Source organism: Hemiscyllium ocellatum, chromosome 23 (genome assembly GCF_020745735.1).
Source record: "Hemiscyllium ocellatum isolate sHemOce1 chromosome 23, sHemOce1.pat.X.cur, whole genome shotgun sequence".
NCBI lineage: Eukaryota > Metazoa > Chordata > Chondrichthyes > Orectolobiformes > Hemiscylliidae > Hemiscyllium > Hemiscyllium ocellatum.
Window position 1 is genome coordinate 23,539,382 of NC_083423.1, and position 17,838 is coordinate 23,557,219.

Genomic DNA, 17,838 nt, shown 5'->3' on the forward strand with positions numbered 1-17,838 from the left:
ATCGTGATGTTCAAAACCATGAAGGGCCTGAACAGAGTAGAAAGGACTGAGTAGGACAACAGTTCCCATTGGTAGAAGATTAAGGACAAGAGGGTATTGGTTTAACATAATTGGCAAATAAAGCAATGATGGTATGTGGAAGATTTTCTTCACAGGTGAATAGTTAGGACCTGGAATACATTGCCTAAAAATATGATGAAGGAACGCTCAATTGAAGATTTTGGAAGGGGTTCAGATCATTATATGAAAAGAAAGAATTGACAATGTTATGGGGAAATGTGCCTTCAGAGAAACTAACAGATTTTATCGACAGTGTGAATCTTCTTCCCCTGGGCCGTGTCTCTGCCCCATGGATAAAAGTGAGTTCCTGACACCTGTCCAGTACATACAGTTATCTCCAAAGGTCAGCCTCTGAGCCTTGCAATGTAGTTGTGTCAAGGTGATGAGATCTGACATGTTCCTGAACTCCTCGCTTCCTGAAGCAGTTCCTTCTCCTGTCACGTGCTCCACTTCAGACAGCTGACTCACTGGAGGATTGTTAAAAAGTTCATGTAAAAGCTTTCAGACAAGACAGGACCGTGCTATCAGACCTCCAGATCTTCAAAAGATGCTTTTCCCAGATTGTTCTAAACGCAAACACAGCGAGGATTGATAAGGCTGTGCTCATGTTTGACAGTGAAGTAACTTCTGAAAGATGTTTCGGAACTCGGTATTGAAGATGGTGTAAATAATGGGATTGACTGCACTGTTTACGTATCCCAACCATGTGACCACACTGATCAACATGGAGCCAATGGAACAGGCTTCACACAATACCTTCAGAACATGAACCACAAAGAACGGAGTCCAACAAGCAAGGAACACTCCTGAGGGGGAAAGAATACAACACTTAATGCAGCTCTATTCATATCCCAGTCCCAAAAGGGAGAGGCTCAGAGTTTGTCACCTGCAAGCGCATTGCTCTGCCCATCACACTGTGACCCCTCCATACCATAACCCCATCGCACTATGACCCCATCACTCTGTGACTCTTTCACACTGCGATGTCATAGCATTGTGACCCTCATCGCACTGTGATATCATAGCATTGTGACCCCATTACACTGTGACCACATTGCACTGAGATCTCCATTGCACTGTGACCCCATCTACAAGCCCAATACATTGTGACCCATCGCACTTTGTCCCCATTGCACTCTGACCCCATCTCACGGTGACCCTATTACACTGTGACCACTATTACACTATGACCCCGATCAGTCTGTGAACCCTGTAGTGTAAAGTGCATTAGCCAGGGGTAAATATAGGGTAGGGGAATGGGTTTGGATGGGTTACTCTTCTGAGGGGCAGTGTGGACTTGCTGGGCTGAAGGGCCTGTTTCCATACTGTAGGGAATCTAATCACGTTACACTGTGATCCCATCGCACTCTCTCCCCCATTGCACTGTGATCCTATTACACTGAGACCCTTATTACACTGTGACCTATCACACTGTGACCCCATTACACTGCAACCCCAATACATTGTGACCCCATCACACTGTGACCCCTATTACACTGTGACCCCTATTACACTGTGACCCCTATTACACTGCAACCCCAATACATTGTGACCCCATTGCACTGTGACCACATCATACTGTGACCTTTACTCTCCCCAACCCCTCACTCTCCCCGACCCCTCACTCTCGCCGACCCCTCACTCTCCCTCGATCCCTCACTCTCCCCCGACCCCTCACTCTCCCCCGACCCCTCACTCTCCCCCACCCCTCACTCTCCCTCGACCCCTCACTCTCCCCCGACCCCTCACTCTCCCCCGACCCCTCACTCTCCCCCGACCCCTCACTCTCCCCCGAATCCCTCACTCTCCCCCGAATCCCTCACTCTTCCCTGACCCCTCACTCTTCCCTGACCCCTCACTCTCCCTCGACCCTTCACTCTCCCTCGACCCTCTCACTCTCCCCCGACCCCTCACTCTCCCCCGACCCCTCACTCTCCCCCGACCCCTCACTCTCCCCCGATCCCTCACTCTACCCGACCCTTCACTCTCCCCCGACCCCTCACTCTCCCCCGATCCCTCACTCTCCCCCGATCCCTCACTCTCCCCGACCTCTCACTCTCCCCCACCCCTCACTCTCCCTGACCCCTCACTCTCCCTTGACCCCTCACTCTTCCCCGACCCCTCACTCTCCCCCGACCCCTCACTCTCCCTCGACCCCTCACTCTCCCCCGACCCCTCACTCTCCCCCGAATCCCGCACTCTCCCCCGAATCCCTCACTCTTCCCTGACCCCTCACTCTCCCACGACCCCTCACTCTCCCTGACCCCTCACTCTCCCCCGACCCCTCACTCTCCCCCGATCCCTCACTCTCCCCCGATCCCTCACTCTCCCCGACCTCTCACTCTCCCCCACCCCTCACTCTCCCTGACCCCTCACTCTCCCTCGACCCCTCACTCTTCCCCGACCCCTCACTCTCCCCCGACCCCTCACTCTCCCTCGACCCCTCACTCTCCCCCGACCCCTCACTCTCCCCCGAATCCCGCACTCTCCCCCGAATCCCTCACTCTTCCCTGACCCCTCACTCTTCCCTGACCCCTCACTCTCCCACGACCCCTCACTCTCCCTGACCCCTCACTCTCCCTCGACCTCTCACTCTCCCCCGACCCCTCACTCTCCCCCGATCCCTCACTCTCCCCCGATCCCTCACTCTCCCCAACCTCTCACTCTCCCCCAACCCCTCACTCTACCCGACCCTTCACTCTCCCCCGACCCCTCACTCTCCCCGACCTCTCACTCTCCCCCACCTCTCACTCTCCCCGACCCCTCACTCTCCCTGACCCCTCACTCTCCCTCGAACCCTCACTCTTCCCCGACCCCTCACTCTTCCCCGACCCCTCACTCTCCCTCGACCCCTCACTCTCCCCCGACCCCGCACTCTTCCCCGAATCCCGCACTCTCCCCCGAATCCCTCACTCTTCCCTGACCCCTCACTCTTCCCTGACCCCTCACTCTCCCTCGACCCTTCACTCTCCCTCGACCCCTCACTCTCCCCCGACCCCTCACTCTCCCCCGATCCCTCACTCACCCCATCCTCTCACTCTCCCCCAACCCCTCACTCTACCCGACCCTTCACTCTCCCCCGACCCCTCACTCTCCCCCGACCCCTCACTCTCCCCCGACCCCTCACTCTCCCCCGACCCCTCACTCTCCCATCCTCTCACTCACCCTCGACCCCTCACTCTCCCCCGATCCCTCACTCACCCCATCCTCTCACTCTCCCCCAACCCCTCACTCTACCCGACCCTTCACTCTCCCCCGACCCCTCACTCTCCCCCGACCCCTCACTCTCCCCCGACCCCTCACTCTCCCCGACCCCTCACTCTCCCATCCTCTCACTCTCCCTCGACCCCTCACTCTCCCCCGACCCCGCACTCTCCCCCGACCCCGCACTCTCCCCCGACCCCGCACTCTCCCCCGAATCCCTCACTCTCCCCCGAATCCCTCACTCTTCCCTGACCCCTCACTCTCCCTCGACCCTTCACTCTCCCTCGACCCTTCACTCTCCCTCGACCCTTCACTCTCCCTCGACCCCTCACTCTCCCTCGACCCCTCACTCTCCCCCGACCCCTCACTCTCCCCCGACCCCTCACTCTCCCCAACCTCTCACTCTCCCCCAACCCCTCACTCTACCCGACCCTTCACTCTCCCCCGACCCTTCACTCTCCCCCGACCCCTCACTCTCCCCCGACCCCTCACTCTCCCCCGATCCCTCACTCTCCCCCGATCCCTCACTCTCCCCCACCCCTCACTCTCCCTGACCCCTCACTCTCCCTCGACCCCTCACTCTTCCCCGACCCCTCACTCTCCCCCGACCCCTCACTCTCCCCCGACCCCTCACTCTCCCCCGATCCCTCACTCTCCCCATCCTCTCACTCTCTCCCAACCCCTCACTCTCCCCCGATCCCTCACTCTCCCCATCCTCTCACTCTCTCCCAACCCCTCACTCTACCCGACCCTTCACTCTCCCCATCCTCTCACTCTTTCCGACCCCTCACTCTCCCTCGACCCCTCACTCTCCCCCGACCCCTCACTCTCCCCCGACCCCGCACTCTCCCCCGACCCCGCACTCTCCCCCGACCCCGCACTCTCCCCCGACCCCGCACTCTCCCCCGACCCCGCACTCTCCCCCGAATCCCTCACTCTTCCCTGACCCCTCACTCTCCCTCGACCCTTCACTCTCCCTCGACCCTTCACTCTCCCTCGACCCTTCACTCTCCCTCGACCCCTCATTCTCCCTCGACCCCTCACTCTCCCCCGACCCCTCACTCTCCCCCGACCCCTCACTCTCCCCAACCTCTCACTCTCCCCCAACCCCTCACTCTACCCGACCCTTCACTCTCCCCCGACCCCTCACTCTTCCCCGACCCCTCACTCTCCCCCGACCCCTCACTCTCCCCCGACCCCTCACTCTCCCCCGATCCCTCACTCTCCCCATCCTCTCACTCTCTCCCAACCCCTCACTCTACCCGACCCTTCACTCTCCCCATCCTCTCACTCTTTCCGACCCCTCACTCTCCCCCGACCCCTCACTCTCCCCCGACCCCTCACTCTCCCCCGATCCCTCACTCTCCCCATCCTCTCACTCTCTCCCAACCCCTCACTCTACCCGACCCTTCACTCTCCCCATCCTCTCACTCTTTCCGACCCCTCACTCTCCCCCGACCCCTCACTCTCCCCCGACCCCTCACTCTCCCCCGACCCCTCACTCTCCCCCGATCCCTCACTCTTCCCCGACCCCTCACTTTCCCCAACCCCTCACTTTCCCCGACCCCTCACTCTTCCCTGACCCCTCATTCTCCCCCAATCCCTCACTCTCCCCATCCTCTCACTCTCCCCGAACCCCTCACTCTACCCGACCCTTCACTCTCCCCCGACCCCTCACTCTCCCCCGACCCCTCACTCTCCCCCGACCCCTCACTCTCCCCCGATCCCTCACTCTCCCCGACCCCTCACTCTCCCCCGACCCCTCACTCTCCCCCGATCCCTCACTCTCCCCCGATCCCTCACTCTCCCCCGATCCCTCACTCTCCTCATCCTCTCACTCTTTCCGACCCCTCACTCTCCCCCGACCCCGCACTCTCCCCTGAATCCCGCACTCTTCCCTGACCCCTCACTCTTCCCTGACCCCTCACTCTCCCATCCTCTCACTCTCCCTCGACCCTTCACTCTCCCTCGACCCCGCACTCTCCCCCGACCCCTCACTCTCCCCCGACCCCTCACCCTCCCCCGACCCCTCACCCTCCCCCGACCCCTCACTCTTCCCCGACCCCTCACTCTTCCCCGACCCCTCACTCTTCCCTGACCCCTCACTCTTCCCTGACCACTCACTCTCCCATCCTCTCACTCTCCCTCGACCCTTCACTCTCCCCCGACCCCTCACTCTCCCCCGACCCCTCACTCTCCCCCGATCCCTCACTCTCCCCATCCTCTCACTCTCTCCCAACCCCTCACTCTACCCGACCTTTCACTCTCCCCATCCTCTCACTCTTTCCGACCCCTCACTCTCCCCCGACCCCTCACTCTCCCCCGACCCCTCACTCTCCCCTGACCCCTCACTCTCCCCCGACCCCTCACTCTCCCCCGACCCCTCACTCTCCCCCGATCCCTCACTCTTCCCCGACCCCTCACTTTCCCCGACCCCTCACTCTTCCCTGACCCCTCATTCTCCCCCAATCCCTCACTCTCCCCATCCTCTCACTCTCCCCGAACCCCTCACTCTACCCGACCCTTCACTCTCCCCCGACCCCTCACTCTCCCCCGACCCCTCACTCTCCCCCGACCCCGCACTCACCCCTGAATCCCGCACTCTTCCCTGACCCCTCACTCTTCCCTGACCCCTCACTCTCCCATCCTCTCACTCTCCCTCGACCCTTCACTCTCCCTCGACCCCGCACTCTCCCCCGACCCCTCACTCTCCCCTGACCCCTCACTCTTCCCCGACCCCTCACTCTTCCCCGACCCCTCACTCTTCCCTGACCCCTCACTCTTCCCTGACCCCTCACTCTCCCATCCTCTCACTCTCCCTCGACCCTTCACTCTCCCTCGACCCCTCACTCTCCCTGACCCCTCACTCTCCCCCGACCCCTCACTCTCCCCCGACCCCTCACTCTCCCCCGACTCCTCACTCTCCCCCGACCCCTCACTCTCCCCCAATCCCTCACTCTCCCCATCCTCTCACTCTACCCCAACCCCTCACTCTACCCGACCCTTTACTCTTCCCCGACCCCTCACTCTCCCCCGACCCCTCACTCTCCCCCGACCCCTCTCTCTCCCGACCCCTCACTCTCCCCCGATCCTTCACTCTTCCCCGACCCCTCACTCTTCCCCGACCCCTCACTCTTCCCTGACCCCTCACTCTTCCCTGACCACTCACTCTCCCATCCTCTCACTCTCCCTCGACCCTTCACTCTCCCCCGACCCCTCACTCTCCCCCGACCCCTCACTCTCCCCCGATCCCTCACTCTCCCCATCCTCTCACTCTCTCCCAACCCCTCACTCTACCCGACCTTTCACTCTCCCCATCCTCTCACTCTTTCCGACCCCTCACTCTCCCCCGACCCCTCACTCTCCCCCGACCCCTCACTCTCCCCTGACCCCTCACTCTCCCCCGACCCCTCACTCTCCCCCGATCCCTCACTCTCCCCCGATCCCTCACTCTTCCCCGACCCCTCACTTTCCCCGACCCCTCACTCTTCCCTGACCCCTCATTCTCCCCCAATCCCTCACTCTCCCCATCCTCTCACTCTCCCCGAACCCCTCACTCTACCCGACCCTTCACTCTCCCCCGACCCCTCACTCTCCCCCGACCCCTCACTCTCCCCCGACCCCGCACTCACCCCTGAATCCCGCACTCTTCCCTGACCCCTCACTCTTCCCTGACCCCTCACTCTCCCATCCTCTCACTCTCCCTCGACCCTTCACTCTCCCTCGACCCCGCACTCTCCCCCGACCCCTCACTCTCCCCTGACCCCTCACTCTTCCCCGACCCCTCACTCTTCCCCGACCCCTCACTCTTCCCTGACCCCTCACTCTTCCCTGACCCCTCACTCTCCCATCCTCTCACTCTCCCTCGACCCCTCACTCTCCCTGACCCCTCACTCTCCCCCGACCCCTCACTCTCCCCCGACCCCTCACTCTCCCCCGACTCCTCACTCTCCCCCGACCCCTCACTCTCCCCCAATCCCTCACTCTCCCCATCCTCTCACTCTACCCCAACCCCTCACTCTACCCGACCCTTTACTCTTCCCCGACCCCTCACTCTCCCCCGACCCCTCACTCTCCCCCGACCCCTCTCTCTCCCGACCCCTCACTCTCCCCCGATCCTTCACTCTCCCCCAACCCCTCACTCTACCCGACCCTTCACTCTCCCCCGACCCCTCACTCTCCCCCGACCCCTCACTCTCCCCCGACCCCTCACTCTCCCCCGACCCCTCACTCTCCCCCGATCCCTCACTCTCCCCCGATCCCTCACTCTCCCCCGATCCCTCACTCTCCCCATCCTCTCACTCTCCCCCAACCCCTCACTCTACCCAACCCTTCACTCTCCCCCGACCCCTCACTCTCCCCGACCCCTCACTCTCCCCGATCCCTCACTCTCCCCCGACCTCTCACTCTCCCCCACCCCTCACTCTCCCTGACCCCTCACTCTCCCTCGACCCCTCACTCTCCCTCGACTCCTCACTCTTCCCCGACCCCTCACTCTTCCCCGACCCCTCACTCTCCCCCGACCCCTCACTCTCCCCCAATCCCTCACTCTCCCCATCCTCTCACTCTCCCCCATCCTCTCACTTTCCCCCAACCCCTCACTCTACCCGACCCTTCACTCTCCCCCGACCCCTCACTCTCCCCCGACCCCTCACTCTTCCCTGACCCCTCACTCTTCCCTGACCCCTCACTCTCCCATCCTCTCACTCTCGCTCGACCCTTCACTCTCCCTCGACCCCTCACTCTCCCCCGACCCCTCACTCTCCCCCGACCCCTCACTCTCCCCCGACCCCTCACTCTCCCCCGATCCCTCACTCTCCCCCGACCCCTCACTCTCCCCCGACCCCTCACTCTCCCCCAATCCCTCACTCTCCCCATCCTCTCACTCTCCCCCAACCCCTCACTCTACCCGACCCTTCACTCTCCCCCGACCCCTCACTCTCCCCCGACCCCTCACTCTCCCCCGACCCCTCACTCTCCTCATCCTCTCACTCTCCTCATCCTCTCACTCTTTCGACCCCTCACTCTCCACCGACCCCTCACTCTCCCCCGACCCCTCACTCTCCCCCGACCCCTCACTCTCCCCCGATTCCTCACTTTCCCCGACCCCTCACTTTCCCCGACCCCTCACTCTCCCCCGACCCCTCACTCTTCCCTGACCCCTCACTCTTCCCTGACCCCTCATTCTCCCCCAATCCCTCACTCTCCCATCCCCTCACTTTCCCCGACCCCTCACTCTCCCCCGACCCCTCACTCTCCCCCAACCCCTCACTCTCCCCCGACCCCTCACTCTCCCCCGACCCCTCACTCTCCCCCACCCCTCACTCTCCCCCGACCCCTCACTCTGCTCCTTGGTTTCCCTGCTGAAACATAAAGACGGACTGTTTGGGTCATGTCTTCCCTGTGCCCATCACATGGTGCCATGTGGCAGACAGGGTAAGTACCCACCTACTACAATCGGGAGGACTTTCATCGCTTTCCTCTCACGGCCACTGACTCTGCGGCTTCTCATGAAGGGCTCTCTCCCCAGGCCGTGCCGCGATAGAGCCCCGTTCTCCTTTGGAGTTCCTGCCTTAGTTCCATCAGGTGTCTCCACATCGGAGGTGCTGTCGAGCTGTGTAGTGATCAAGTGACTTTCCGGAATGTTCTTAGCTGCGTTGGGGCTTAGATTTGGCACAATGTATTTCACCATGTGTCTCTCGCGCTTGCGGGGTGAGAGGTTGAAAGCGAACGTGCGATCCCGGGATGGGAGTGTGATCCTGCGGCTCTCCCCCCAGCGTTTGAGGCCCCGGAACATTCCATAGTACAGGAGCAACATGATTGGACACGGCACAAAGAAGGAGCAGACCGAGGAGTAAACCACAAATGTGCCGTCTTCCAGTTTACAATCTGTCACGTCCCGGCCAGGAACATTGTTGAGCCCAAAGATGACTGGGGAAGCCACCCCAAGCGACAGGAGCCAGGTGGCCATGATGAGAATGAGCTGGCGCCCGCTGAAGTGGTTCCTGTTGTATTTCAGCGGAACAATCACAGCGACGTACCTGCACAAGACATAGAGACATCCGTCAGAGTCGGCCAGAGGAACTGGAGCTCGGTTCAAACTGACCAACTCCCATCTCACTGCAGCCAATGACCTTTGACCCAAGCCCTCTGGAGTGATCTTTTACCCCCTACCCCCACAGAACGTTGCACACAGTTACACGCTCAAGTACCCAAACTGATGTTTGATGAAGCTCCCTCCAACAAGGCTGCTCCCAAAAATTTGTGAGCCATCGTTTCAAGGATTTGGGAATGATCGCCTGTTGTTAATCTGGACACACAAGCCATTCAGGAGAAAGTGAGGACTGCTGATGCTGGAGATCAGAGCTGAAAATGTGTTGCTGGAAAAGCGCAGCAGGTCAGGCAGCATCCAAGGAACAGGAGAATCGATGTTTCGGGCATAAGCCCTTCTTCAGGAGAAGAAGCCTTTCCTGAAGAAGGGCTTATGCCCGAAACGTCGATTCTCCTGCTCCTCGGACACAAGCCATTCAGCCAGCCCTTTTTGTTTTGGCTGCTTTCTGACATACGTCAGTCAGAAGCTGATAAAATGGATTAGGCTAGGATTGTTCCCTGTTTTGGGTGTGACTAGATTGATTCTGTGGTATAACTGAGAGATTACTGTGAGGCTGATCTATTAGGGTTTAGGATCAACCTACAAGTGGATATGACAGCTTTGAGGCTGCAACTCCTATGTTCAGAAGTTATCAAACCAGGTCATTAAAGGCGTTGGTCAGAACCAGGGAATACAGCCTTTTGGCAGGTGAAGAGCAGGTGATTCAAGGTTTCGACAATAGAACTAAAAACCTTGGCCATGCATGATGTAAGGTCTTTTTATTTTTGCTTTTATTTTCAGTTGTGCACTGAAATGAGAGAAGAACAGTTTTGAAACCAGAATTATTCCATGGCTTGAAAACCAATTAATTCGAGACTCATTGTGAACATTGTTTGCACAGCTGTGGGTTGTATCAATGGTTACAGATGAACTGGACCCAAAGAATTGTGTACTGATGGAACTTTGGCAGCAAATAGCAGATTGGTTTATGGACTAGTGACCCTAGTCTTCTGCCCGCCAACTATTATGTGATTGGTTCTCTGGTACCCAAACAACTTGGAGCCGCAAAAAGGTAGTGAGAAGCCTTCAGACCATCACCAACCCAGGAAATCTCTCTGTTCTCTGCAGTAAAAGCTACTTTAAGACTAAAGAAATTCAGTTTGTCTGTTGTTCAACAGATACTGTAAGATACGACTTTTAACCAATAATGTTGAGGCCTTTTATCAGTGAAGCAACTACAACGTGCTTTGTACAAACTAGGGGGAGTCTCTGGCAAAAGACCAAGAAGCAGCATTCTAATCAGCACAAGAGCCATCTCAACAGTTCATGTGAATATCGGCCATTGAAATGCTTTCCCACTTTTCCCTCCATCAAAAATGCATGCCTTTTTTCTATATCACTCTTGGTGTGAGAGAGAGAGAGAGAGAGAGAGTGTGTGAGTGTGTGTGTACACGTGTGTGCGGGTGCATGCGCGTGTATATATAAATGAGTTTTTAAGGAGATTAGAGTTTAAATTAGTTGGGAGTGTTGCTGAACAAAGAGATCTTGAAGTGCAGGTTCATAGCTCCTTGAAAGTTGAGTCGCAGGTAGACAGGATAGTGAAGAAGGCGTTTGGTATTCTTTCCTTTATAGGTCAGAGTATTGAGTACAGGAGTTGGGAGGTCACGTTGCGGCTGTACAGGGCATTGGTTAGGCCACTGTTGGAATATTGCGTGCAATTCTGTTCTCCTTCCAATCGGAAAGATGTTGTGAAACTCGAAAGGGTTCAGAAAAGATTTACAAGGATGTTGCCAGGGTTGGAGAATCTGAGCTACAGGGAGAGGCTGAACAGGCTGGGGCTGTTTTCCCTGGATCGTTGGAGGCTGAGGGGTGACCTTATAGAGGTTTACAAAATTATAAGGGGCATAGATAGGATAAATAGACAAAGTCTTTTCCTCGGGGTCGGGGAGTCCAGAGGGCATAGGTTTAGGGTGAGAGGGGAAAGATATAAAAGAGACCTAAGGGGCAACTTTTTCACGCAGAGGGTAGTACATGTATGGAATGAGCTGCCAGAGGAAGTGGTGGAGGCTGGTATAATTGCAAAATTTAAGAGGCATTTGGATGGGTATATGAATAGGAAGGGTTTGGAGGGATATGGGCCAGATGCTGGCAGTCGGGATGAGATTGGGTTGGGATATCTGATCGGTGTGGACAGGTTGGACCGAAGGTTCTGTTCCCATGCTATACATCTGTATGACTCTATGACTCTAATTATTTTGCAATGGTCCATAATTGTTTACCATGTTTCTGGAAAAGTGCAGCAGGTCAGGCAGCATCCAAGGAGCAGGAGAATCGACATTTCAGGCATGAGCCCTTGGATCTCCAGCATCTGCAGTCCTTACTTTCTCCTACCTGTAGCTTGAGTCTATTTACCCAAAATAAATGCTATTTTTTGTTAAGTACAGAAACCTGCTCCCATCTTTCTGTCAAACTGCTCCTAACCAGTGGTTCCCAGCCTTTTCAGTAACATGGTACACTTCAATGAGACAAAACAATTCCACAGCATACCCATCTCAATGTCATCCCAATTTGCCCTTTGGCCACGTGTTTAGAATGTTCATATTTTAGAATCAATAGACCACTGCCATGCTTTTAATGTGATGATTAATTTTCATGAATTGTAGTTTTGTTTGGTCATAATATTGTTTAAGATGAGATAATGTTTGTTTGACATTGATTTTCATTACCTTTGTACAAAATTTCACAGGACGTTTGGGAAGTCCTCCCAGAATACTGACTGAAAAGCACTGCCCAAGAAGACAGGTAAATTGGAGATTGTTGTGTTCTTTTCAAAATCTTTAAGCTTTGTATTGACTCTTGAAAGAGTGGGATATAAATTCCAGCATCATCCCAGTCAGGCCATTGAATAAAGATTTCACTCAGAACCAGGTCACTAGGTTTTAAATAGGACCACACTAATCAAGAGTTAGGAAGTGTTGCAGTGTAGAAATAGGGCACTTGGTCCAACTGATCAATATCAATGTTTATGACCCATGTGAGTCTTCTCACAATCCTCTTCATCTAATCTCACTGACATACCTTTCCTTGTGTTTATTTAACTTCCTCTTAAACACATCCATCCTAGTCACCTCAGCTAATGATTTCTATGTTCAAGCCACAGACTCTGTGTAAAGACATTTCTCTGATATTTTCCCTTGGATTTATTTATGAATATCTTGTATTTATGACCCCTAAATATCTTCTCTGCGTCTGCTTCATGAAATAATGTTATAATCTGAAAGTTCGCTATTAGATCAATCCTCAGTCTTCTCCTTTCTAGAGAAAGTCACCCTAACCTGTTTGAATGTTTTTCAGCCTTTTCTAGTACATCCACATTCTTCTTATGTCATGGAGATCAGAAAACAGACTCAGCTGGTTGGTGTCTACTAAGGATTTAGATGAAGAGACCAGGAATAGGATGAGGATACAGAACCTGGATGCACAGGAGCAGAACTTGAAGATTGTGCTGTTGGTTTAGTCAAATCTACATGGTGCTGCCTAGCCAGCTGAGCTAATGCCTAGAGGCAGTACACTGAAGGTTCTAGATTCATAGAAACAGGCGCTTCGGCCCAAGAAGTCCACACCGACCCTCCAAAGAGTAACTCCCCTGACCCATTCCCCAACATTTACCCTGAACTAATGCACCTAACCTGCACATCCATGATCACGATGGAGAGTTTAGCATGGCTAATTCATCAAACCTGCACATCCTTGGATTATGGGAGGAAACCGGAGCACCCGGAGGAAACCCACGCAGTCACGGGGAGAATGTGCAAACTCCACACAGACAGTTGCCCCAAGCTATTGGGACTGTTGTTTCTCACAATTTACATAGATAATCTGCACAGAGCAATCCGAACGCCAACTTTAGACCTTGTGGATGATCCCAGTTTTGTGCGAGGTCGGGGAAAGAAATAGCCAGTACCGTATGAAAGTACAGGGAGACGTTAATAAATGGGCGTACTGTGTTAAAAATGGCAAAATGAGTATCAATATGGATAAGTGTGAGGTGGAATAAGCTAAATGGTCCATTGTGTTCAGGATTGTGTAAGTTAGGTACATTAGTCAGGGGAAATGTAGAGTAATAGGATAGGGGAATGGGTCTGAGTGGGTTACTCTTCGGAGGGGGTTCGTGGGCCGAAGGGCCTGTTTCCACACCGTCCGGATTCTGTGTAAAGCAATAGTTTTCTGTTCTGCTTGCCATGCACTTTGTTGGCTCCTCTCTTCATATGTCTGATCGTTGTTATACATTGACCACATAACTCATTGTAAATCTTTTATAAATCCAGACATCAACTCTATCATTCATATCTACCATTTCTGTTAGAGTCATAGAGATGTACAGCATGGAAACAGACCCTTTAGTCCAACTCATCCATGCCGACCAGAAATCCCAACGTAATCTGGTCCCACCTGCCAGCACCCAGCCCATATGTTTTCTTCAAATAATTCAACGAAACCAATCAAGCATAACTTTTACTTTCGGGTTAGGTTTTGGATGCTGAAGTCTATTTTCAGTTTCTCAATGTGGGACTTACTGAAGACAGCCTACTCAGTGAAGAGATGTGAAGATTCATACAAACCTGTCCACACTGATTGCACAGAGGTTGAAGATGGAAGCTGTGCAAAGCATCACATCCATTGTCATTAACGCATCACACAGGAAGCTGTTCAGAGTCCAAATCCCTCCCTGAAACTGGAAAAAAATGAATGAAACAACACAAGTAGCACAAGCACAGTCAGTGGGGCTTCACGTCAACACAAGAAGTGACTGAGATAAAAGAACAAGGAATGTCCAAAGTAGAGGCCCAACGAGTTAAACTAGTCAATGGTAGTCAGACGGTAAAAACAATGACTGCAGATGCTGGAAACCAGATTCTGGATCAGTGGTGCTGGAAGAGCACAGCAGTTCAGGCAGCATCCAACGAAGCTAACATCTCTTATCTTCCTTCATTCCTAAAATAAGAACAAAAATGAAGTTTCCTCATGGAACCTTCTGGAATGGGATAGTGAATAATGCTATTAAAAATATGGTGGTTGTTGGACATTAGGAATGTTTCAGGTTGGTGGAATTTGGCACTTTACACTGCAACTGCATTGGCCAATAGCTTCCCAGGTTCTAGTCCATCTTCCTGGTTATCGGAGGTTCCTCAGTACGCCTGCACATGGACAGCCCATGTGCAATGGTCGGTGTCTGAAGAAAGGACGATTAGCTAGTCAGTGAGAGCAGGAGATCATTGGGAATATTTCTGCGCAGAGAAACCTCTCAGGGATACGGCAGTCAGGGGAATGGATAAAATGGGAGAAAGTGAGTAGTGAGGAACGAGATATTAGAGATCATGAAGAATCCAGTGCAAGGTAGTTGGGACAGAGGAAGGTAGAGAGAAGGGCTACAGCTGAGGCATCTAATGAGAATGTGGTTCGCTGGAACCTACTGATGAAACATAAATCTGATTTCTTTGACCAAATAAACTTCTGTTCTGAAACTTATCATTTTTTAATGCATCCAGATAATCGGTTACTTGGTTAGTGTTGGGCAGTCGAAAAGTGTGGCGCTGGAAAAGCACAACAGGCTCAGACAGCATCTGAGGAGCCCTTCATCAGGATTTCCTGCTCCTCGGATGCTGCTTGACCTGCTCTGCTTTTCCAGTGCCACATTTTTCGGACTCTGATCTCCAGAATCTGCAGTCCTCCCTTTCCCCTGGTGTTGGGCAGTTTCTGTGGTATACATTGGGACAAAGTAAATATATTTCAGCCATTTCAGTGTCATTACCCATGAGATTACCTTTGTGAGATAAGGGTATCAGAGCCTGTCGAAGTTAATATTGAGGAGTACCTTAAGCACCACCCTCTATGATATTGTTGTTTAGATTCTGACAAACAGCTTAGCATCCTGAAGAAGGGAACTGTAACTCCCAGGTCCTCCTCATTGAAATGATAGACATTGGACAGAAACAATGTAACCAATAATTAGTTGCTAACACACTATGAGCTATATCTTGTTAACAATAAGACTTCTAATTAGAACCGTCAGTAGTTTTCCTCTCCCACACTCAACCAGTCAGACTCTGGGGTTTCCTACACTTAAAGAGGACAGTGGCCTCATGATGTTCAGACTTGATTTAGGTACAAATCCATCAAACTCATAACCAACCCCCCAACCCCACCATTCATGGCTCTGTGCCCTTCCTGATATTTACGTATCTGCAGGATACTTGACGTTTTTTTCTTTTCGCAGTTCTTATCTGCCCTTCTATTCTGTATCTGGCCTGGGCAATCTTGATACGACAGTACTGAGTGAACTTCATTCTGTAGCCTATCTGTTGTACCTGCCCTGGGAGTGTTTGATGAATCAATATTGAGGGCACTTTAATGTAACCTGCCTACAGTAGAAATGGAATCACAGTCACGGTGAATGTTTGAGAGAACATCCAAAGAACTTACATAGATACATATTTGTCAAAGTTAAACATTTTATGTATTTTAATCAATTCAGCACAGATTAGCTCTTACTACCTCTGGTAATCATGGCATTTATGTTACTACTTAAGGGGAAGTAATTACTCTCTCTTTTGTTGGAGATAGGCTAAGAACGTGCGTGGCATGAGGTGTAAACAGCCTCCACTATTTCTCCAGTCTGAGTGCAGTCCAGATCTTGGGCCAAGCTGTTTCAGTATCTGAACAGTTATAATCATTACTAAACACAATACAATCATTGGCAAACATGACCAGCTCTGAGGATCACTTATGGATCATTTCATTGGTGATGGTGCAGACTCCTTACCTCGGTGTACACGAAGAGAGGCAGGACAAGAACAGCAAGGAGTAAATCTGCTACAGCCAGGCTGACAATGAAGTAGTTTGTCGCTGTCTTCAAGGACCTCTCAATCAGCACGCTGAGGCACACCAGCACATTGCCCAGGATGATGGCTACTATTAGTGGCACACCGAACACAAGCGCAAGGTAATTATACTGAGAACTGTCAACTCCATGGGTTCTATTCACTGTGCCATTGGACATGGTCAAGTAACCAAATCCTCACTGTTCATGCCAGACTTCAGGACCATCTGAAAAGAAACAAAGCATTCAGTTCATGCTAGGCCAATGCAATATCTCTATTGGTAGAAGTGACCTGTACAAGAAGGATGGACTGCACCTAAATTGGAAGGGGACTAATATACTGGCAGGGAGAGTTACTGGAGCTGCTCAGGAGTATTTAAACTAGTAAGGTGGGGGGGGGTGGGACTCAGGGAGATAGTGAGGAAAGAGATCAATCTGAGACTGGTACAGTTGAGAACAGAAGTGAATCAAACAGTCAGGGCAGGCAGGGACAAGGTAGAACTGATAAATTAAACTGCATTTATTTCAATGCAAGAGGCCTAACAGGGAAGGCAGATGAACTCAGGGCTTGGTTAGGAACATGGGACTGGGATATCATAGCACTTACAGAAACATGGCTTAGGGATGAATAAGACTAACAGCTTAATGCTCCAGGATAAAATGGGCAGCACGGTGGCACAGTGGTTAGCACTGCTGCCTCACAGCGTCAGTGACCCAGGTTCAATTCCCGCTTCAGGCAACTGTCTGTGTGGAGTTTGCACATTTTCCCCGTGTCTGTGTGGGTTTCCTCTGGGTGCTCCAGTTTCCTCCCACAGTCCAAAGATGTGCAGGTTAGGTGAATTGGCCATGCTAAATTGCCCATAGTGTTAGGTGAAGAGGTGAATGTAGGGGAATGGGTCTGGGTAGGTTGTTCTTCAGAGGGCTGGTGTGGACTTGTTGGGCTGAAGGGCCTATTTCCACACCGTAAATAGTCTAAAATGTGACAGAAAGGGAGTGGTGTTTTTGATAAGGGATAGCATTTACAGCTGTGCTGAGGGAGGATATTCCCGGAAATACATCCAGGGAAGTTATTTGGGTGGAACTAAGAAATAAGAAAGGGATGATCACCTTATTGGGATTGTATTATAGACCCCCCTAATAGTCAGAGGGAAATTGAGAAACAGATTTGTAAGGAGATCTCAGCTATCTGTAAGAATAATAGGGTGGTTATGGTAGGGGATTTTAACTTTCCAAACATAGACTGGGACTGCCATAGTGTTAAAGGTTGAGATGGAGAGGAATTTGTTAAGTGTGTACAAGAACATTTTCTGATTCAACGTGTGGATGTACCTACTAGAGAAGGTGCAAAACTTGACCTACTTTTGGGAAATAAGGCAGGGCAGGTGACTGAGGTATCAGTGGGGGAGCACTTTTGGCCAGCGACCATAATTCTATTAGTTTTAAAACAGTGATGGAAAAAAATAGACCAGATCCATAAGTTGAAATTCTAAATTGGAGAAAGGCCAAGAACTTTCAAAAGCTGATTGGAAGCAGATGTCCACAGGTAAAGGGACGGCTGGAAAATGGGAAGCCTTCAGAAATTAGATAATGAGAATCCAGAGAA

The 17,838-nt window shown here is 52.8% G+C and overlaps 1 protein-coding gene across 1 annotated transcript; it reads right to left on the bottom strand.

The window, feature by feature from the left end:
- Window positions 1-663: 663 nt before the first annotated feature.
- Window positions 664-16,415, bottom strand: drd4-rs (dopamine receptor D4 related sequence). Its single transcript, XM_060843140.1, has 4 exons — window positions 16,179-16,415; window positions 13,978-14,090; window positions 8,713-9,305; window positions 664-866 (listed from the first exon to the last, which is right to left on the bottom strand). Exons 1-4 carry the CDS (start codon window positions 16,413-16,415, stop codon window positions 664-666), a joined length of 1,146 nt encoding a protein of 381 aa, XP_060699123.1.
- Between the last annotated feature and the right edge of the window lie 1,423 nt (window positions 16,416-17,838).

What these genes read in the sequence shown, in the direction of transcription:
- drd4-rs (XM_060843140.1), bottom strand. Translation starts at nt 16,415, where the DNA reads ATGTCCAATGGCACAGTGAATAGAACCCATGGAGTTGACAGTTCTCAG. An exon ending in CTCTCTTCGTGTACACCGAG is followed by an intron (nt 14,091 to 16,178) that starts GTAAGGAGTCTG and finishes ATTTTTTTCCAG; the next exon opens with TTTCAGGGAGGGATTTGGAC. An exon ending in TGTGCAATCAGTGTGGACAG is followed by an intron (nt 9,306 to 13,977) that starts GTTTGTATGAAT and finishes TGTCTTGTGCAG; the next exon opens with GTACGTCGCTGTGATTGTTC.